Source organism: Phaenicophaeus curvirostris, chromosome 13 (genome assembly GCF_032191515.1).
Source record: "Phaenicophaeus curvirostris isolate KB17595 chromosome 13, BPBGC_Pcur_1.0, whole genome shotgun sequence".
Lineage (NCBI taxonomy): Eukaryota > Metazoa > Chordata > Aves > Cuculiformes > Cuculidae > Phaenicophaeus > Phaenicophaeus curvirostris.
In genome coordinates this window covers 1,563,152-1,585,440 of record NC_091404.1, presented here as the reverse complement: position 1 = coordinate 1,585,440, position 22,289 = coordinate 1,563,152, and the positions used below count along the sequence as shown (strand labels likewise).

At 52.1% G+C, this 22,289-nt stretch overlaps 1 protein-coding gene across 1 annotated transcript; it reads left to right on the top strand.

The window, feature by feature from the left end:
• The first annotated feature begins 115 nt into the window (after positions 1 to 115).
• On the top strand, positions 116 to 20,786 carry VAMP7 (vesicle associated membrane protein 7). The gene is made up of 8 exons (XM_069867927.1): positions 116 to 206; positions 4,917 to 5,075; positions 7,917 to 7,974; positions 8,587 to 8,724; positions 14,755 to 14,845; positions 15,362 to 15,429; positions 18,003 to 18,095; positions 18,929 to 20,786. Exons 2-8 carry the CDS (start codon positions 4,930 to 4,932, stop codon positions 18,995 to 18,997), a joined length of 663 nt encoding a protein of 220 aa, XP_069724028.1. The 5' UTR covers positions 116 to 206; positions 4,917 to 4,929; the 3' UTR covers positions 18,998 to 20,786.
• Positions 20,787 to 22,289: the final 1,503 nt, after the last annotated feature.

Sequence of the window (22,289 nt, the reverse complement as noted above, 5' to 3'; positions counted from 1 at the left end):
GGACTACACCTCCCGGCAAACCTCGCAGCGAAGTTAACAACTTCCGGCAATGAGCACTACATTTTCCGGCGAGTAGAACTACAGCTTCCTGCGGTTTTGGCGGCGGGGACTACAACTCCCGGCAGTCCCCGCGGCGCCCCGTCGGAAGCGCATCGCGGCGGCCCGGGCCGGGGGGGCCCTGCGAGCGGTCGGTGCCGCGGCGGGCGGTGAGCGGCGGCGGGGAGGGCGATCCCGGGCCCTCCGGGGGCGATGAGCGGCGGGGCCTCCCGTTCCTTGTGGGGAACAGCCGCGGCCGGGCCGGGCTGGGGGGCGGGGAAGGGCCTGCAGGTCCGGGGCCGGGGCGGGTGGGGCGGGGGCCGCGTCCCGGGGCGGCGGCTGCGGGGGTCACTGAGGCCTGAGGGGCTTCCTCAGGGAGGGACACGGGGCTCTTGGAGCGAGGCCGGAGGAGGCCACGGAGATGATCCGAGGGCTGGAGAACCTCCTGTATGAGGACAGGCTGGGAGAGTTGGGGTTGTTCAGCCTGGAGAAGAGAAGGCTGCAGGAAGACCTTAGAGCAGCTTCCAGTGCTGAAAGGGGCTGCAGGAAAGCTGGGGAGGGGCTTTTTACCAGGATCTGGAGTGATAGGATGAAGGGGATTGGGTTTGAGCTGCAAGAGGGGAGATTGAGATGAGACCTTAGAAATGTTTTGGTGTGAGGGTGGGGAGGCCCTGGCCCAGGTTGCCCAGAGCAGGGGTGGCTGCCCCATCCCTGGAGGGGTTCAAGGCCAGGCTGGATGGGGCTTGGAGCCCCTGATCCAGTGGGAGGTGTCCCTGCCCGTGGCAGGGCGTGGAACCGGGTGGGCTTTAAGGTCCTTTCCAACCCAAAGCGTTCTATCATTCTGTGATCACAGCGGAGCTTTCAGCTGAAGTGCTGGGAGGAAGCATATGTTACCTCTCTGGAGAGCTGCTTAGTCTGTAGCTGTCATGTTTAGGTTCTTCACCCCTTCTAAACACTGTTGGAAAAGGTGTTAGGCCTGGAAGAGAAGCTGGATTAATTCTCCTTGACAATTTTTTTCTGTAGTGATGAAGCTGATGTGCCTGCGGTAAGGAAAGGCAGAGGAAAAGCTGAGCTTCTGTTAAGTTGGTACTCAAATGTGCTGCTTCTCAAGCTTAAAATGAACAAATAAACACCAGGACTTAATGTTGGAATTTCCTTTAAAGAAATAATAACTCCCAGGTGCCAAGGAAGGGTTAAAGGGAAGTCCAGGACATAAACGATTTTCTTATTGCAGTCAGGCTGTTTGCAACTTGCAGAGTTGCAAAATCCACACTGGTTTCATTTCTAATGCCAGTGGCAATGTGACACCCCTGCTTTCTGCAAAGAGGATTTCTGGGGCCATCAGTGGTGATGTCCTCCATCGCTCGCTGGTGCTGAGGCTGAGAACCTGCTGGTCCTGAGGAGGGGCTGACAAGTGCCTCTCAGCTGGGAGGCATGAACACAGTCATCTGGCTTCACTTCTTGCCCCAGCTGGCATAGCTGCTGTCCCGTGGCTTATTCCATGTCAATGAAGTCAGAACAACCAACAAGCTGGTTTGTGTCTTGCTTGAAAATGATAAATCATCCTTCTAACGGTTTTAAATGCCACGGTGAAGGCTGAACCCGTGTCACATGCTTTAAGAAGCTGCAGGATTTTCTGCGCCCTCCTCAGTCAAATATCAGGGATGCATAGTGTGAAGAACTATTTCCTGCTGCCAGAGCCTGACCTTGGTCTCTGGTTTTGTTCTTGCTCTACAGCTGGTGAGGAATCCAGCCTTTCTGCTCTGCCTTCTTTCTCCTTGGGTATCTTTGCACTGAGGAGTTTCCTGAGAATGAGTGGAAGGGGAAAAACCATCACCCTTGCTTTTCCATGTTCTGTACCTTCCATGGTCGTCTTCAGGTGTCCGTGGACATTACTTAATGGACCACAACGCTCTGGAGGTTGGAAGATTATTCTCCTCTTGGATGTACAAGAGTTGGGGCTTTTTCTCTGACACAGACGGGGTTGGTGATGAGCCTGTGGCTGTGGGAGGAAACAAAACCAACCCAACTCTTCGTCATCTCTTTGTTTTATGTGAGCTGGAGCTCGTTCCGGGCAGGAAGGGGTTGAGACAGGACAGGGGAAGAGCTGATTACAAACCCCGGTGCCTTCACCAGTAGGGAAGGGTGCTCTGCTGGGTCTGGGTGCTCTTCGATCCCTTCCTTCCTAGCAGGTGTGTCAGCTGGCTGTAAATCCTGGGGTTTAAATCCCTGAGTCGTGTTCGGATTAGGTTGGCACCTGGGTGAGAGCACTGGATGGGAAAGAAGTGGGTGCAGTAAGTGAGGAGAAGGGAAGCTGTCGTATCAAAAAGAGCAGCAGGATACGCAGCTGCCTTTGCTCTGACCACGGGTCTTGCTCTGAGAGAGGGTAAGTGAGAAGCAAGCCATGCAAAGCAGCATGAGGAGCTTCCTCCAGGCCCTCGATCAAAGGGAGGAGGCACATCTGTGAGTTGCAGGAGTACCTGCTCTGGGCCAGGAGGAAGTGAAAGCGGCAGATCTGTTTTGGGGAGCTGCTGCGAAATGCTTGGGTGCCTCCTCCCCCTTTTGATTATTGATGCCCCTTTGTTGTGTTACTGGTCAGAAAGAGTTGAAGAGAGCAACTTCTCTGGGAACTTGCACCTGCACGGTGTGAGGCTGTCTGGTGTGTTCTCCCTTCCCCTTTAGAGGCACTGAGAACTCTCTTGTGTCCTCTAGAGCGCGCTTGGCTGGGTGCTCTGCTCCGAAGAAGTGTCCTTTGAGACCTCCTACTGCTCTTCTTCCCACTTTGCTTGCGGTGTCCCCTTCTCCAGACTCATCCTCTGCCCTTCAGCTGTGCTGGCTCTGAATACCTCAGTGCCACCAGGTGGTTGTGGCTTATCCATGGAGAGTCTGCTCTGAATAACTCCATCCGTTTATTCTTTTTCCCTCCAAGCTGAGCTCTTAAGCCTGCAGGATGTTTTGGAGATTACCTGCCTGTTGCTGGCCAAGCTTAGCCTGACAAAGTGAGCTCTGATGCACCACCCCACGGTGGTGACCACAGCTCAGCTTCGCAGCCTGGTTAACAGCTCTGCGTTCCTCCGTGGCCTCTCTGCCACTGTTGCAGCGATCCTCTGTGCATCAGTTCCAATGAAAGCCTAAGCTGATCAGAGCAGATCCGTCTGCACAGCGCTGGTACGGAGAAGATCAATAGGTCATGGAATCTCAGAATCGTTAAGGATGGAAAAGACCTCTCGGCTCATCCAATCCAACTGTCAGCCTGACCCCACCATGCCTGCTAAACCATGTCGACAGGTGCACAGTTTTTTAACCTGTCCAGGAGACTCCATCGCTGCCCTAGGCAGCTTCTGCCAATGATTCACTGCTGTTTCAGTGAAAAAATGTTTGTAATATTCAATGTAAACCTCCCCTGGTGCAACTTGAGGCCATTTCCTCTCATCCTATCGCTTGTTGCTTGGGAGCAGAGCCCAGCACCCACCTCATTCCAACCCCCTTTCTGGGAGCTGCAGGGAGCAATGAGGTCTCCCCTCAGCCTCCTCCAGGCTAAACAGCCCCAGGTCCCTCAGCCGCTCCCAGAATCCCTGTTCTTAGCCCCTTCCCCATCTCCGTTCCCTTCTCTGGACACGCTCCAGCCCCTCAATGTCTTTATTGTACTGAGGGGCCCAAAACTGAACCCAGGATTTGAGGGTCTTTCCAGCTGGAATGTAGACGATTCTAGACACAAAATGATATGAGGGCAGTCAAGTGCAAAGTGAAAAATAAGACTTGGGGGCTTGCAGAGTCTGAAGTCTTCCCAAGTCTTTCCTAAGCAGAAAAGAGGTTTATGGATGGAGCGGATCAGCTGTCGCAGCTGAGGTCTGACATGGAGCTCACATGTTAAAGCTTGGCGCTGTCAGCAGATTAATAGGATGGTGCTTGAGCTGATTAAGTGTGTCCCACTCGGAGAGAGCAGGCATGCTTTTCTGACTCAAGACTTCACAGCAGTGAAGGTCTCACTCCTCAACAGTCCTGCACTGGGAAGGGTAGGTTTGATGTGTATAATGAGCTGCTGTTAATGAAGCAGAGAGAAAGGCAGTTCCTTTCTAAGCTGGAGCCTGCTGGACACTAGCAGGGGTTTCAAACAAGCAAGAAAATCCTTAAGGGTCCATTGAAGTGAAAAAAATTGTACTGATAGCTAGAAATCTAGGTGGAAACAAGGTTGGCATGATTCATTGTGAGTTTGTTTCTGTTAGAGACTGGAGCAAGAAAAGGTTCCTCCTAGAGGCTGTTGTGGTGTTGGTGTCATTCAGAACAGAACCTAAAAGGGGACATGAGAGCAGCTTTCTGGTAATGGTATCCGTCTGTGGGATTATAGAATGGTTTGGGTTGGAAGGGACCTCAAAGCCCATCTAGTTCCATCCCCTGCCATGGGTAGGAACACCTCCCACTGGATCAGGAGCTCCAGGTTCCATCCAACCTGGCCTTGAACCCCTCCAGGGATGGGGCAGCCACCACTGCTCTGGGCAACCTGGGCCAGGGCCTCCCCACCCTCACCACAAAATATTTCTCCCTAAGATCTCATCTCAGTCTCCTCTCTTGCAGCTCAAAACCACCCCTGCATTCCCTGATCCAGAGCCCCTCCCCAGCTTTCCTGGATCCCCTTTCAGGACTGGAAACTGCTCTAAGGTCTCCCCAGAGCCTTCTCTTCTCCAGGTTGAACAGCTTCAACTCTCTCAGCCTGTCCTGGTATGGGAGATGCTCCAGCCCTTGGATCATCTCCGTGGCCACCTCTAGACTCTCTTTTGCCTCCCTCAGTTATGTTGAGGGCTGAGAGAATGTCATTAGGATTACGATGCTTTATCTGCTCAAGAACGTCAGTCTAACTTTGAACGTGTTTTCATTTCCAGGTGGTGTGCAGTCATGGCCATCCTGTTTGCTGTCGTGGCAAGGGGCACCACCATCCTTGCCAAACATGCCTGGTGTGGGGGAAACTTCCTGGAGGTGACGGAACAGATCCTGGCAAAAATACCATCCGAAAACAACAAACTGACCTATTCCCATGGGAAGTGAGTAATGTTCCATCCTGGTGTGGAAGGAGGGGCCGGTTAATGTGCACGAGGATTGGGATAAATGGGGTGTGGCCAAGTTCCTATTTTTTTGTGCACTTGGCTCAATACCCACTTTTTTCTCCCCAGAACTTTGCAGCATAACCAGGATTTGATTTTAGCTGGAGCAGGAAGGACCGAGGCAGTTGATATGAAATCAAGTGTTCTATTTTTATACAGCTCCAAAGTGAGCTGGAGGGGGCTCAGCTGTGGATACCAAACTGTTGGAGGCTTTGGTATTCAGCTTGTGGAGCTCTTTGCTGGCTTTTTTGAGGCTTGAGCACAGCTTGAAGTGAAAACGTCACCCTTTTCAGCTCTCTTGTGGATCCTGGTTGCTTTAAGGGACGCTGGCAAGTGTAGAGTCATCCTGAGGTGCCACAAACTGAGTTTGGGGAACAGAAGGATTTTTTTCCAGGTTTGTACAAAGCTCTGAGCAGCCCTTGGCCGATGCTGGTGGAGCGGAGGGATCCGATGTTACAGCATCTGTCACTGTTGACTTTTCTGCTCCTGTAAAGTCAAGAGGTCAGTGTGATGGTGCACAAACTGAAGAACCGTGGAGAAATAAGTGCATTGAGAGGCATCGGGCCCCAGTTCAGCTCTGTCTTTGGAACTGGCAGTGTTTTGACTGCCTGAGGACTCCAGAGACACCAACTAGGATAGTCCTTCTGCATCGTCCCCTGGTCTCTCCCCCAGGGACTTCCAGAGCTCCCACGCCAGGGCAGGAAGCTGTCAGTCCTGTGGTCTAAAGTACTTTGGATGCCAAATCTTTTTCTACTGCCATCATTTTAAGCATGCAGTCTTTTTCTGTTATTATTGTAACTTCACCTTGAGTGCTGTTCCACCAACTACACAGCTGAGTTCAGGGAGCACCACAGTGTGTTTTTAGAGATGGGAACTTGAGCTGTGGTACAGATTGCTTTGCTCTTTGCTGGGGAGCACTGAGAGGTCGACAACTGGTGCGGCTACGCTTGCAAAGCGTGCTGCAAGGTGTGCAATCTTTTGCTCGTTAATGACCGTTTCCTTAATGAGGATATAACAAATGGGGCAGATCACTGTGGTTTGTGGTTCCTCTGCTGTGCGTGGTTCTTTGAAAACCTGTAGGTGTTGCTCTGCAGCTCCGGGCACCGAGCTTGGCATTGGAGCTTCTCCCCTGCCCGAGTCGGTTTCCCCTGCCCAGTCCTACACCAGCTTCTTTCCTGTGATTCGGGTAACCACCTCTTCGGCCAGGATCTGCCACCCTGCCTTCCCTCTAGGCGAGGAGAAGGAAGAGTTCCTAGCCATCCCTTTGTGGGGATCAACTGTTTTCACACACACGTACTTGAAGCTGGTGACTTGGGCTGTCAGGAGTGAGGAGTTTGGTTTGTAGAGGTGCAGAACAGCTGCTTCTTTCCCTTGATCGTGGTAGCGGGCTGGAACGTGAAAGCTGTGAAGCCGAGTGGGCACATGGAGTTGTGGTTCTTCCTGTTTGTAGGATTTTAGCCTGAGTCCCAGCCTATGGGCCAGAATATCACGAGGTTGCTGCAGGTGAAGTTTTTGCAGACGCTCCAGTGCTTGAAGGGATTGGATCCATGACGTTATGTTGACATCCATGGGGGTCTCAGACCAGCTGAGAGAGAGCTCCAATTATGACTTATTCCCTTCATTCTCTTATAGTTCCTTCTGGAGTGATAACATCCGGGGTATCAGTCAGCCCAGCTCCTTATCTTCTTTATTTTTCATCAGTAGCGTCGCTGGCAAGGGACATGGTGGGTTGCTTTGCCCCCCTGCCGGTGCAACCTCCACCAACATGTAGGGATTTGAAAAACTCCAGGGTCACACATCAAGCTGTATATATATCTATATAAATATATATATGTATGTGTGTGTGTGTGTATATATATACATATAAAAAAAAATCTTGTGGTCTTTTTGCAACTCTGTTCCCCTTTTGTCCTGCTGTGCTTATCAGAATGTGTCCTGTACTGGAGCATCAGGTGGTGGGGAGAGGGCAACACAGTCCAAAGCACCAGCTAAAACCAGGGAGTTGGACTAGAAGGCTTTTTTTTTTTTTTTTTGCTGGGCCTAGACTGGAAACCATTTGATAGGAAACTGTTGCTTTGAACTGGTTTGCACTGTTGCTCAGGATGTTGAGCATTGCATTTAACTAACATTAGTGTTCACTCAGGCATCTTTACGTGAACAGTTAACCCAGCCTTGTGATTTGAGCCTGCTGAGCCTGATTATTGTTCTCTAATTCATTTTCTGCTGGGGTTGCTTTTGTCTTTTGGCCTTTGCGATGGAAACCAAGGGCACCGCAACCCTGTGGTCACACAAACACAGCTGACAAAGCTGTCGTAGCACCAGTGAGGTTCACTGCAGGATTCTCTCTGTGGTCACTCCAGTTAGCTGCTGTCCTTGTCATGGGTGAACTGATGCATGGGTGCTCGGATGCACCTTGAGCAGGGCTGGATCTTACCCCTGGGTACCCTCTCAAGGGTTGGATTTCCAGGGAAGCAGCTGGAAGAACGTGGAACTGAAGTTGTTTGGCAACTGAATGTCCTGCAAAGGTCTTGCTGGGTGCTGTGTCGTAGGCGAGGCTGGTGATTCTTGAACACGTGGTGATCTCTTGTTCAGTGGAGTTTATAGGAATGGAAACAGCTGAACAGCTGGGATACGCTGGTGTCTGTGATTTCCTGTAGAGTGACTGCAATTTGCTCCTCTGTTTTCCCACCTTTGACAGCCCCACAGGCAGCAGTGGCTTCTGGAGGACGAGTCATGTGGCAGCTCCAAATGACCTGTTTTTTTCCTTTCTCTTCTCGGCAGTTATCTGTTCCATTACATCTGCCAAGACCGGATTATATACCTCTGCATTACAGATGACGTAAGTACTCTGGTCACAGCTATTGCACAGCCAGGCTTCTTCCAGATTTTTCTCTATCCATATGGGCTTTTTCTCTATCCATATGTCAAAGAAAATCAATCCTAGGTGCTAATCCAAGGTGCTGCCTTTTCCTGTTAGAGCTACTGCTCGCGTTCCCGTTCGCATCAGTTCCTGCTTTGAACTCAAAGCCTGGAACTCGAATACCTGTGCCTAGTTAGTTCGTTCTTGGTTTTGCCTAGTTCCATTCTTCGCAGCCCCCGGGCAGCGCAATCCAGATGCAGAGGCCTTTCATTGCCAGTGAGTCATACATAAATACTCCTCAGTTCTGGAAGTGCTGAAGCCAAAGCTTCTCCCTCAGTAGAAAAAAGTACTAGGTGCAGCATCAGAGCTGAGAGTATCCCAGTAAAGGCTGCTGCCAACCCATGTCCATGGCTGAAATCCGGCTGCCGTTCAAACCCCAGGATAACCCGTCAAATCCCACATAACACTAATCTCAGTGTGCCTGTTAAGAATTGATAATTACAGTTTCTCTACAATGGGCTACGTGCCCTGTGCACCTCCCTGTCCCTGACCTGACACAGCTCTGGATGTGCTCTGCTCTCTTCTTTCCAGGACTTTGAACGATCCAGAGCCTTCACCTTCCTGAATGAAATCAAGAAGAGGTTCCAGACCACGTATGGCTCAAGAGCACAGACAGCCCTTCCCTATGCAATGAACAGCGAGTTCTCCAGTGTCTTAGCCGCGCAGCTGGTGAGATGTGTTGCTTAACAAGATTTTCCTGATGAGCCAAGCTTCTCCCCAGAAATTCTCCCTGTATTCTCCCCTGGGACTGCAGCACCATGCTGAGTCTGGGTGTAAAGCCAGGGGAGCTGCTGTTCTCTCCACACTCGCTCTGAGTTGCTTCACTCCTTCAGGGCTGGGGGGTTAATAGCGACGTATTAATGGTTTGTACTATGTGGCTGCCCTGGAGATTAGACCTTAATGGTGATGTTTGAATTACCAAACCTAGCTCCCGTTGAGCATCCAGTGCAAGGTAACATCTTGCTGAAAGCATGTTATTTTGTTTCTGTTAAACTCGACCTCAGAGATTGAGTATCTGGGATCCCTCATCACCTCTCACTTCTCTCCCCTTCACCGCATGGTAATTCCAGCGCCGCGTGGCTGGTGACAGGGTGTTTCCGTGTGGTACTGCCTCCTTTCCAGGAGGAGGGAGAACAGGGCTTGGGTTGCAGTCAGATGAAGTGTACAGAAGACTCTCCAGCTGGCTCTTACAGAGGCGCCAACAATTTCCATTCCCAAGATGGGCAGGAAGTTAAAGAGCAGGATAAACAATAAATGTATCTGCGATGAGATTTCCTTGGACCCTTCCAACTCCAGAAATGAAAAGCAGGAGGGCATTACGGAAGTGAGGGGAATACTCCTCCCACCCTCACCTTGCATTTTCCAGCTGAGGATGCCATGGTGGCAAGGGCGATGCTGGTTTCCAGGTCTCAGCACTGAATGCACTGAAGTCTCTGCAAGAGGAGATGATTCTGGTCAAGAAGGAAGGTGACCCCATGGCAGCAAGGTGCACGCAGGCACAGAACGACAGCACGTGAGCAGCAGAGCCAGGCCTCCTCCTGCCCGCTGCTCCGGTGGTTTCCTTGTCCTGGTGGAGCCCGGTGGCCCCTCTCCTGTGGGGTGGGAGGGGAGCAGGCTCTCCTTGCTTTTCCGCAGGCAGCGTAATGTGGTGCTTACAGCTGCTGGGACTGGACATCACTGCCCTGTGGTGTTCCAGCATGCACTGTCTGATTTCATCGGCTGTGATGACAGCTAAGCTAAAGCAGAGTTGTGAATGTTGTCATTAGGGCATGCGCACGATGCTGTCAGCGCGCAGCAGGATGCTGTTCCTCCTTAAGGAATTACCAGGTTTCAGAAGACTCGATTCTGGCTGCTGTGGGTCTGTTGTTGTACTTCTGAAGGGCGAGGCTGGACTGGAATCTCCTTAGGACAGGAGGGAATGGCCTCAAGCTGTGCCAGGGGAAGTTTAGATTGGACATTAGGAAAAAATTCTTCACAGAAAGGGTTCTCAGGCACTGGAATGGCTCCCAGGGAGGTGGTTGAGTCCCCATCCCTGGAGGTGTTTAAAAGGCAGGTCAGGGAGATGAAGTGCCTAAGGACATGATTTAGCAGTGGACAGGTACAGTTGGAATTGATGATCTCAAAGGTCTTTTCCAACAGATTGATTCTGTGATTCCCTCAGGAAGTGCAGAGTTCTGTGCCTGTTGTGCTTCCCGCAGGAAGCTGATACAGCCCTGCTGCTGCCATCCCAGTTTCACAGAAGCGCTTTGTTTGCTGTCTGTTGTATTTGAGGTATGGCAAATCTCCCAGCTGCCAGGCAGGAGAGGTTAGAAACAGTTTTATTGCTTTGTTTTATTCCCAGCAATGGGTAGGGACTGCTCCTGACGTGTTTCAGTGCACAGCAGAGTGTTTGTATTTCCGTTTGGCTCCCTGCAGAATGGCCAGAGCACTTCTTGATGCAGTGTTGACTTGATTTGCAACCTGGGTCTGTAAACACCACCCTGGCCTGCTCCAAGACAGAGGTTTAGGGGGTGAGGAGGAGAAAAATTGTTGTCCTAGGTATGGGATCAGGCTGCTTTCAAAATCTGAACTGCTAATGTAGTGGGAATAAAGCAGCTCATAGTTCATGGGATCATGGAATGGTTTGGGTTGGAAGGGACCTTAAAGCCTATTGGGTTCCACACCCCCTGCCATGGGCAGGGACACCTCCCACTGCATCAGGGGCTCCAAGCCCCATCCAACCTGGCCTTGAACACCTCCAGGGCCGCCAGGCCTGTTGCTGGGTGTAATGTCAGATTAAATTAATGGAGTCAGATGTAAAAGAGAGATGGAATAGTTTACTGCCCTGTGACTCAAGTGATCGATTGCCTTGTGAGTGCATGGGTCCTCAGGCTATATGTTCTAAAAGGAAAGTGTTTTGAATCTTCCCTTGAAGACTCCTAGGAGTCCTTAATTGACTACAAATGACAGGGCTTCAGGAAAGCAGAGGAGGGGCTCTTGATCAGGGAGGGCAGGGATAGGACGAGGGAATGATTTTGAGTTGAAAAAGGGGAGATTGAGATGAGATCCTAGGAAGAGATGTTTTCCTGTGAGGGTGGGGAGGCCCTGGCCCAGAGCAGTGGTGGCTGCCCCATCCCTGGAGGTGTTCAAGGCCAGGTTGGATGGGGCTTTGATCCCCCTGATGCAGTGGGGGGTGTCCCTGCCCATGGCAGGGGGGTTGGAAGGTCCCTTTAAGGCTTTGAAGTCCCTTCTGACCCAAACCATTCTATGAATTTCCTAACCTGAGCAATGTTGGTTTGGGTTGGTTTGGGTTTTTTTCCAGGACCTCCCTTGCATTTAAGTTCTCTTCAGAATATCGGCCTTCAGAGCTTGGGCACAATCTGTACCTGGGGCAGCTACAGCTGGGGCTGTGCAGGCGGTGTAGGAGACTCTGCTGTGATTGGTGAGCATGTCAGCGCTGCTGCTGTTCTCCAGGAAGGGCTCAGCCTTTTTCCTGCTGCTCTGCTGGAAGTGCTGGCTTTGGTGATGTTCCAGGTGCCAGTGGAGGGGGCCTTTGCTGCTGAGCCATGGGCACAGCCCTTGCCTGCAAGTATAGAAACTAGGTAGGCTTTATAGCAGCCTGGAGTAATCATGGGCACGTGCTGAGGGGCAGGGTGAGCTAGGGCTGAGGTGGGTGAGCACGAAGCGAAGATTTGCGTGTGCACTGCTGCTTCCTGGAGTTTGTGAACACAGCAGGTTGTGTCGGCACCCTTGGTGACTGGCACAGGGGATTTGGAGCGTATAGAGTTGTATTTCCTTGCAGAAACTGTTCTTTGGCTCATTCAGCAGGTAGAAAGCAATGAATGCTAATGCCCGTGTGGCTTCTGAAGGGCCTCGTGCATTGTGTGTCGTAAATTAGATTGACTTCCTATGCGTGATAGGACAGAGTTCTTCCACCCCAGGCTCTGATATGTGGAGACTGAAGCTGCATGAAGTGATGACTCATTGAGCTGTGGGCTGTTCAGGGCTGGAATAAGCTTAATGAATTCTTTATCGGAAGAGCCAGGCAGTCCACAAAGCCACCATGTTGGTAGTCTTCTAAAAATTTCCAGTTTTCCATCTCCCTAAAGCACAAGAGGAGCTGCCTACCTCGGCTTCTGCACAGGGATAGACACCCAGGCACCAGCTGAAGGAAACACGAAAGCTCTTCCCTCCAACAGCTCTAAAAGTTGCTGAGATGAGAGCCCTGCTGATCAAACGTTGCGTGTGGTGCAAGAGCAGGGCTGGTATCTAGGCGATTCCCGTGCCTTAAGGAAGGTGTGAGGCTAAGGATGGAGGAGGAGATGATGTGGGGGCTTGGAGACCACGCTCAGCTCAGATGTGGCACATGATAATGCTGTAAATGAGGCTGTGCTTCCAGTAAAACCAGTGACCAGCTCTAATTGTGTGCCAGTTCTGCACCTGCTCTTAAAAAAAACACTTTCTGCATCGAAGATTCCGAGGAGCTATTGCGTTCAGTGCTATAACCATTAACTCTGACCAGAGTACGTGGTTCCTGGTGGTGTTGGAGTCTCCTGCTCCTCATGTTGTCAGAAATGGATAGAAATTGAACACTGATTGAGCAGAAAATTAAGGTGGGTGGTAATGAAGTGGAGCAGCCATGCTCTTGTCCTGACCTCTGCTGTCCATCTCCATAGACGTTTTGTGTTTAAAGCAGAGAAGCCTTGCAGAGGCCTTCAGACATGAGTGCCATGGCTGTGAGCTTGGAGGAAAACAGCTGTTTGTCTGAGACTTACGAGAGACCAGTTTCCTTACAGGAAGTTTAACACAGCCAAGTGCCAGGTGTCCTGCACCTGGGTCAGGGAAATCCCAAGCACAAATCCAGGCTGAGCAGAGAATGGATTGGGAGAGCCCTGAGGAGAAGGACTTGGGGTGCTGGGGGTGAGAAGCTCAACACAAGCCAGCAATGTGTGCTCACAGCCCAGAAACCACCGTGCCCTGGGCTGCATCCTGAGCAGTGGGACCAGCAAGGAGGGAGAGGATTCTGCCCCTCTGCCCCGCTCTGAGACCAAACCTGGAGCCCTGTGTCCAGTTCTGGAGTGCTCAGCGCAGGAAGGACATGGAGCTGTTGGAGCGAGTCCAGAGGAGGCCATGGAGATGATTTGAGGGCTGGAGAACCTCCTGTACAAGGACAGGCTGAGAGAGTTGGGGTTGTTCAAGCCTGGAGAAGAGAAGGCTGCGGAGAGACCTCAGAGGAGCTTCTAGTCCTGAAAGGGGCTCCAGGAAAGCTGGGGAAGGGCTCTGGATCAGAGAGGGCAGGGACAGGATGAGGGGAATGATTTTCAGCTGCAAGAGGGGAGATTGAGATGAGATCTTAGGGAGAAATGTTTTGGTGTGAGGGTGGGGAGGCCCTGGCCCAGGCTGCCCAGAGCAGTGGTGGCTGCCCCATCCCTGGAGGGGTTCAAGACCAGGCTGGATGGGGCTTGGAGCCCCTGATCCAGTGGGAGGTGTCCCTGCCCATGGCAGGGGGTGGGACTGGATGGGCTTTGAGGTCTCTTCCAACCCAAACCATTCTGTGAAGGGGTCTCAAAGGGAGTGGGACAACAGGAGCTGTAGGCAGTGATGCTTGACTGCATGGGACCTGTGATGACAGCAGTGACTTAATCCAGGAACAGCAGAACTTTGTTATCTAATGCTGGCGTCTCCTCAGTTTCCCTCCATGGATTCTGCAGATCCTTTTACCCTGGGGGTGCTGGCTCACACTTCTCTCTCCTGCCAGCCTGACTCATGCAGTCCCCAAAGATTCATTTGTGAGCCCAAAACCAGGAAGAGCAGACTTTTAAGTGAATTCCCCATCACTCCTGAAGGGAATCATGTGGAATGGATGACCGGAGTGTTGCACAGGTTTGCACTGTGTCATGTTTTTCAGCTTTTTTCTGTGGGGCCAGAGAATGGAGCGTGCTTCCTTAAGTATCTGAGAAGCCAGCAGGTGAGCTCCCTCTCTGTGGACGAAGAGCATGCCCCTGGGGCTCTAGCTCATGTTTTTTCTACTCACCGTAATGCACCAGAGGGATTTGGTGTCGGCAAAGCTGCTGGCAGATGCTGAACTATAGCTGGGAGGTGGCACACACAATCCTCCCTGGTGGGCCTAGTGCACAGCAGAGTGGCTCCTGGCTGCTCGTCTCCTCTCCATGGGAAGAGCAATTCCAGCTGCTGGTCTTTGACATCTCCTGGTGTACTGTTTCCGGTTCACAGGCCTTCCTCATCTGTGGAATTCCCTCTGCATCCCTGTAGAGTTGCCTGCACGCTTGGGGAATGGCGGGGCTCTCTTTACACATTCTAGAGACGGAGGAGAGAAGGTCTTGAATGCTTGTTGCCTTTATAAGTTGTGGTGGGGGAGGTGGGACCACTGCTAACAGCCAAGGCATTCAGTGAACCATATCTCACAGATTCTGGTCTTAACTTTCCTTCCTTACTGCCAGTTCCCTGGACTTTCCAAAGTGGCTCTTTTTTTTCCTGGGCACTCTGGAAGCTGCAGGTACCTGGCAGGAACAGATGTGCTCACTGTCATCTGTAAGCAGCTGAGAAAGTCAGGTTTTGGTCTGTTACCCACTTGTAAATGTCACTGCTACTTTGAAAACTCACCTTTATGTCTGTGCTGGTCTCTCATGACCAGGAGTTTGGTTTTTTGCCTTAAGGAGCCGAGGGTCCGTGCTGTCACTGCCTGTTCCTTTGTTACAGAAATACCACTCGGAGAGCAAGGGCACTGACCAGGTGGCAGAGACGCAAGCTCAAATTGATGAACTTAAAGGAATCATGGTTCGAAACATAGGTAATTGCCTTCCCTCTGTGCCCCGAACGTGGAGTTCTCTGGGCTGGCAGACTCTCAGGGAGAAGTACCGAGAGTGGAGACGTGGGCGATGGCCTCTCCAGATGAGGAAGGGGCTGGGGGAGCTCAGAGTTCGCAAGCTTGGGTGGAGGGTGGCACATGGGCTTGAGCAGCCTGTTTAGAATGAACCGGCACAGCTCGTTGTAGGGTGCCACGCTCTCTGGATTCACTCTGCTGGGCACCGAGGCTTTCCTGCAGCTGCTGGAGGGGGAAACACTCCTCGGGAGCTCACTTCTCTTTTGCATGTCATCTTCTGGTTTGGGTTTTGACAAGTCTGACCACTTAAAATAGAGGGCTGGGTTTGGAATTGACCACAGCGGAGTCAGGTCAGTCCCAAAACATAGGGGTATGAGACTCTGCTGTTGCGTGGCCATCTCTGAATGGCTGGCTTGGGTATTGGAAGCAGCTTTTTGCACTGCAGTTGCACCTACAGGTTGTTTTTTTTGTCTCTTTCTCCAGACCTTGTGGCACAAAGAGGAGAGAAGCTGGAGCTGCTGATTGATAAAACAGAGAACCTTGTAGATTCGGTAAGTCTGAGGAAGGAGTTAGAAATATGGTCACTGGTTCAGTTGTGCTCATCAGGGAGCAACAGAGGCAGAGACGCAGCACCTAGAGCTGCTCCTAAACAGATACCAACGCATCCTGATCTACAGGAGATCCTTCCCTGTGTCAGATACAAGTCATGTCTTATTCCCAAGGGGATGAGGAGGAGCGGGTGCTGAGCTCTCCTCTCTGGACTTGAGGGACTGGCAGGAAGATGGGCCAGGAGAGGGTTAAGTTGGACATTAGGACAAGGTTCTTCCCCAGAGGGTGGTGGAGCCCTGGAACAGCTCCCAGGGAAGCAGTCACAGCACCGAGCCTGACAATATTCCAGAAGCGTTTGGCCAAGTCCCTCAGCCCCACGGTGTGAATGTTGGGGTGTCCTGTGCAGGGACAGGAGTTGGACTTGATAGTCTTTGTGGGTCCCTTCCAACTCAGGACATTCTGTGATTATCCCCCTCCTTATAGCTGTTCCACAAGCTGCACCTTGCAGCTCCTGCAAAGAGAGTGAAGGTATCCCACGCCACGTCTGGTCTGTATCCTGGTGGGATCTGTGGGTGGCTGCGTTGCTTCCCAACTGCTCCCAGGACCAGCGCCCTGCTGCCCCCTCCTGCTTAGGAACCTTCAGTGGGATGTGCCTGTAGTGTGAATGTCTTCCAGCCCCATTGGTGTCCTAGGAGAGAGAGGTTGTGAGACTTTAGAATAATGGGCTGTGTTTCATCAATCCTGTTACCAGTCTTGACCAAACACAAATGTGTTGGAACCCTCCCAGCAGCAGCAGCAAGAATCATAAAATCATAGAATCACCAGGTTGGAAAAGACCGACGGGATCATCGAGTCCAACCATCCCCATCAGTCACTAAACCATGTCCCTCAGCACCTTGTCCACCTGTCCCTTTAACACCTCCAGGGAAAGTGACTCGACCCCCTCCCTGGTCGAGCCTCTAAGGACTCGCTTTTGGGAGGGAGGTCTGGTGGTCCGAGTGGCTGCTCCTCTGGAGAACCTGTCTGGGCTGAGGTTTTGTGTGGTGGGAGGCTGCTTCCACAGGTAGAAACTGAACAGCTGAGCAAGATGAGCGCTCCCCAAGTTCACCTGGCAGGTGAGCATGGGAATTGGCTTTGAGTCAGAATCACAGCGTGTAGGGATGGACTTCTGCCTGGTGTAGCCTTATCCCAAAAAATTGGGAGGTGGCTTGTGTGGAAGTGACAGGGGACAGGACAAGAGGGAGTGGCCTCAAGGTCTCCCAGGGGAGATTCAGGCTGGACATTAGGAAAAAATATTTCACGGAAAGGGTCGTTGGGCCCTGACAGAGGCTGCCCAGGGAGGGGGTTGGGTCCCCTTCCCTGGAGGGGTTTAAGGGACGGGTGGACGAGGTGCTGAGGGACATGGTTTAGTGATTGATGGGGATGGTTGGACTCAATGATCCGAAGGGTCTTTTCCAACCTAGTGATTCTATGATTCTATGAAACACCTGAAGATAACCAGCAGAGCGTGCTGCGGGTCTGGCTCGCGGCGGGTGCCCGGCCTTTCTGTGGGCAGGCAGAGCCCTGCATGAACATTCAGTGACCAAAACCTGGTCTGAATAGGTGGAATTGCAGGATGCAGAGAGGAGACTGGGGACAGGGCAGCCACAAGCTTTCCATAAAATGTAGCAAGGCCGGATATTGGAGGAAAGTTCTGGCATTAAAGGGCTCAGAGAAGAGGAGGCTGAGGGGAGAACCTCATCACTCTCTGCAGCTCCCAGAAAGGAGGTTGTGGTGAGGTGGGTGCTGGGCTCTTCTCCCTTGTGATAAAGAGATAGGACGAGAGGAAATGGCCTCAAGTTGTGCCAGGGGAGGGTTAGATTGGATATTGGGAACAATCTCTTTACTGACAGAGTGGTGAAGCCCTGGCAGAGGCTGCCCAGGGCAGTGGTGGAGTCTCCATCCCTGGAGGGTTTCAAAACCCATGTGGCTGTGGCACTTGGGAACTGGGTTTAGCAGGCACAGTGGGGTTGTGCTGAGGGTTGGATTGGATGAGCTGAGGGGTCTTTCCCAACCTCGATGATTCCATGACTTGCCTTGCCCCAGCAGAGCTGCTGGCAGGAGCAGCACTGGCTGTCTTGTTCTGGCACATGTATTCACAGTTATAGAGTTGTGTGTGTGACAGGGTGTGGTGAGAGCAGTAATTCCATAAATATTGAGGAGTGCTTTAGTTCCCAATAGGTTGGAAGCTGCAGGAGAAACCCCCAGAAGTGCTCTGAGGTAAACTGCTCCTTGTGGGCAGCCTGCAGCCTTCATGGACTTCTGTGTTTGTTCCTCCCAAGCCAAGCATGGGACGGCACAGCCCCAGGCTCTTCTGGACTTGCTCTGATGCTCTATCTTGCCCTGAAGTGTGTGGGAGAGGTTTCTCCTGGTGCCTTGTGTGTGTAACAGAAGGGATTAAGTGGCTCTGGAAGTGGTAACTGCAGTGGTTTGGGTTCGAGGGAGGTAGGAGCTGGGAGAAGATTTGGCATCTTGGGGTGCAGCCGCCTCCATGGCAGCGTCAGGAATTAATGCTTTGTTTCATGCTTTTTCATAGTCAGTCACCTTCAAAACCACCAGCAGGAACCTTGCTAGAGCCATGTGTATGAAGAACCTCAAGCTTACCATCGTCATCATCATCGCATCAATTGTGAGTACGGAGCGCAGTGACCTTCAGCCTATTTCTGTCTTTAGCCCCGCGCGTACTCAGCTCTGAGCCTGGAGGGGCTGTAGCTGTAAAACGGGGGGTTCTGATGGGCGTGTGTGAGGTGAGCATCGTGCCAGGCAGCTTTTCTTGTCAAGACAAGAAAACCTTTCCAGACGAGTGCCCGTCCTACACAGCTGCCTTGCCAAAGTGCTGAGTTTATGGCTTTCTGGGCCTTAGTCCTGCTCTTTTCTTGTTGCTGAATGACGTAGTGGCTGTTTTCCAATGTGAGGCCCAACTCCAGCCCATAATAAATACGAACGGTGCTAACATGAGGATGCTGAGGTGTAACTGCAGGTGAGGTGTGGAAAGTCCTTTGTCGGCATTGAACACTCATTTCTGTTGTGCTGGAGAACAGTTTTTATCCCCACGTTGCTGTGAGGATGTGGAGGAAGAGGCGCTGGCACCGAGTTTAGGAGTTATTTAGAGGTTTGATAACCTGGGGTTTCCAAGCTTGTTTTAAGGTGTGTTCAGAATTACTTAAAGTCTAGTAATTATTATAAAAATGGTTGCAGAACTCCCCAAGTCGGCAGCAAAATAGGTTTCCTGTAGGTAGGTACTTCCTAATTATTCAGTGGTATTGAGCCCACAACATTCCAACCATCAGTAGATGATGTAAATGGCTTAACGCTCATCAAAAAACCGCTGAAAGGAAAAATACAACTGTACCTGAGATGAGTGTCATAACGCAAAACACGTTTGGTTGCCAGGCCAAGCCTGCAGCTGGCTGAGGAGCGGAGGAACCGTTCTCCACTGGCGAGGCTGTTCTCTTTCTCCAGGTTGTCCTCTACATCATTGTATCGGTCACCTGTGGCGGGCTGGCCTGGCCAAGCTGCGTGCAGAAGTAACGGGAAGCAGCCGGTGCCGGTCACTTGGAGATGAGAATCACAGGAGCGTGAAGAAGCAACTATGGAATAACTCTTAACCTTTCACTACTGACACTTTCTCATCCTTCCATCCCTCCAGGACGTCAGACTTTTTTGCCTTAGCACCCAAACGGGCCCAGTCAGTCGCTGCTTCCATGGGGCTGTGACCTCAAGAAGGGGCTGGTTTCAATTACTTGAAGGGATTTATGTGTTTCTTTTCTTGTCCCAGCTCTGAGCTCCTCAGCAGGGTGGGGGCTGCTCCCCGCGCCGCGGGGCTGGGGGTGTTCTCGCCGTGGAGAACGGTGGAGCAACCGCCCTACGTGAGCGGAAGGGCAGGGAGGGCTGAGCTGAGCTCACCAGGACAGACAAGAGAGAGGGGGTGGTGCATTCCTGTCAGCCCTGGAGCTCCAGGTGCCTCTCCCTGCACATCTGCCCTCAGCAAGGGGGTTCCGTAGCGTTTCAACACGGAGAGGTTGCAAGTGTCATAGCAGGAGGTGTAAAAGTAAAGGGCTTTGGGCTGGGCTCTGACAGCTGCAGGCGCTGCTCCTGTCCGGAATCTCCCTCTTCCTGGAGGCAGTTGGGTCACCACAGCATTTAGACACGGCTGCCTCTTCATCCTCACTTCTTCCTCATCTCCCCCCTTGCTGTGTGGCTGACTGCATCCATAAAGGAGGTGGTTGCATAGAGTTTGGGGTGCAGTCCCGTATCTGCTTTCTCACACGTTATTTCTCCTGCTCTTTGGAGGGGTGACTTGAATCAATCCTAACGTTATCACTCGCAGAGGTGAAATTGGGGGCCAAGGCATTGATCTGGTGGGGCAGGGGTGCAGAAGCTTGGGCTCCTACGCGGAAGGCGCCTGCTAAAAGCTGAGAAGGGGCAGAGGCTGGAGGTGGTGGCTGCGGCTCTCCCTGGGGGCCTGGAGCGGAAAGGCGCTCACGGAGGACACGGGAACCTGGGCTCCCTTGGAAATGGAAAATAAAAAACCAAAGCCAAGCCCAAGGCTGCTGACCAAATGTAGGAGCAGGCACTGCCCAGGCTGGGGCTGCTGTCGCTGCCCCTGCAGCCAGACAGCAGAATCCTTAAGCCGGACCTGGTGACGAGAGCCACAGCGGCTGTTGCCTCGGGGGTGGCTGTAGGGCCTCGGCCTTGAGTCCTGCAGGCCACTGCCCGGAGAAGAGAGAAACAACAGCCACCTCAGAGGGTTTCAGCTGCTCTGCAGAGGAAGGTGCAGCTTTTCGACCCAGGGTGGGGGCTCTGACGGGTGGAAGCTGTCAAGGTTGAACTGGAGCACAAGGTTGGTGCCGGGGGTTCCCTGTGCTCCCTCCCTGTGTTCTTGGGTTACGTTACCCTGACCTTGGGGCAGCCCACAGGTGCTGGATGGAGTTTGCTCTGACCTTGTCTCCTTCTTCAGCTTTGTCTCCTACGAGGCTGAAATGGAACTAAGTGTTATCAGCCCGTGAGAGCCAGAGGGGGTGGTGGCTCGGGGCAGGGCTGTGCCCACCAGCATCACTTTCTACTCGTGTTAATCAAATATAAAGCTTAAAGAAAGATTTCCTTCCCTTCCCCTCCCCTCCTCCTCGTGCAGCCGCCCCAGCTCAGCGTACGCCCGTGCATGTGTAGGGATCGTCGATGTTACCGTGTGCATTTCTATGATTTCTTGTCTTACATACAAATACTTTTTAAAGAAAATCCTTCCTTCCCTTTTACAGGATGCACTGAGGCATTAGCGTAAAAGCAGTTAACGTGATTCAAATAAATTCCTGTACAGAAAGTAGGTTTCTTCCTTTGTTTTGTTAAAGGTGGGGCTGCCCCTGGATGGGGACTGGGGGTCAGAGGTCCTCTGGGGGGTCACCCTGCAGCTCCAGGTGTGGGGTCCTGCCCCAAGGCTGCTTGGAGGAATCACAGAATGGTTTGAGTTGGAAGGCACCTCAAAGCCCATCCAGTTCCACCTCCTGCCATGGGCAGGGACACCTCCCACTGGATCAGGGGCTCCAAGCCCCATCCAACCTGGCCTTGAACTGCTCCAGGGATGGGGCAGCCACCCCTGCTCTGGGCAACCTGGGCCAAGGCCTCCCCCCCATCACAGCAAAACATTTCCCCTTAAGATCTCATCTCAATCTCCCCTCTTGCAGCTCAAAATTGTTCGCCCTCGTGTCCCTGCCCTCCCTAACCAAGAGCCCCTCCCCAGGTTTCCTGGGGAAGCTGCTCTGAGGTCTCCCTGCAGCCTTCTCTTCAGGCTGAACAACGCATACATCACCTGCCTTAACTACACTGTAACTGCAAACGATATGAACGCTTCTCCAGAAATGTTTAATCCCAGGTAAAGAAGAAAAACTCTGTTAAATCCCTCACTGAGCAACATCCGCTGCCTCAGCCGAGGAGGCTGCAGAACAAGGCCCTGCCTGGAAAACACAGGTTTGCTCCAACCTTGGCCTGTAAACCCCAGTGAAGACCAAAGAACTCAAAACAACGGAGAAACCAAACCCAACTGTTGCTGCTTTTTTCTCTCTGTAGACAGGGAAGGTAAAACAAGCTCAGTGTGACCAGGTACCATCTTTTCCACCTCATGGAAGCATTAGAAAAGAAGCTTCGCCATAACGGAAAAGCCAGGCCAGTGCCACAAACCTGGAAAGTGTGTCTGGGGGGAGGCAGAAGCCTATTTGTGTAAAACCATTTGTCCCTGGCATTTTCACCTATGGGAGGGAGGGGCTTCTATTTGGAGAAGGCGGAATGGCTCCAGGTCAGTCTCCTCTGGGTGCTCAGAACAGGACCCTTCCTCTTTGCCCTGGGACTGGCTCCAAGCTGCTCCAAAGCAGACAGGGGTCCTTTCAGCTTCAGGAAAAATAACAGCATAAAGTGACAGCTGGAGTTTGCAGAAAAACACGGTGCTCATTTGAACGAGCAAACAACATGCAAGGATGAAACCTTTGCTCCCAGCCAGTCACCGGCTAACGGCTGTGCCAGGTGCCAAACCCAGCCCTGGGCTCCCAGCAAAGCGACACCGACTGTCTCCTCCACCTGATTTTCCTTTCTAAAGCAAACCTGATACAAACCGTGATCCCTGCTGGTCACATCCTGCTGCGCTGCAACTGACAAACCTGGTTCCCCAGATTTCATTCTGCTGTTGTCCTAGAAAAGACAGGAACTAAGGACTGTGAATCAAGTTCTCTTTTGCTAAAACCCATCTCATTCTAATGAGATCCAGGAGATTGAATGCAAATAGCAGTACCTGCATCGTAAGAGACTCCCTCCAAAGCCCCATTTCCCTGTGCAG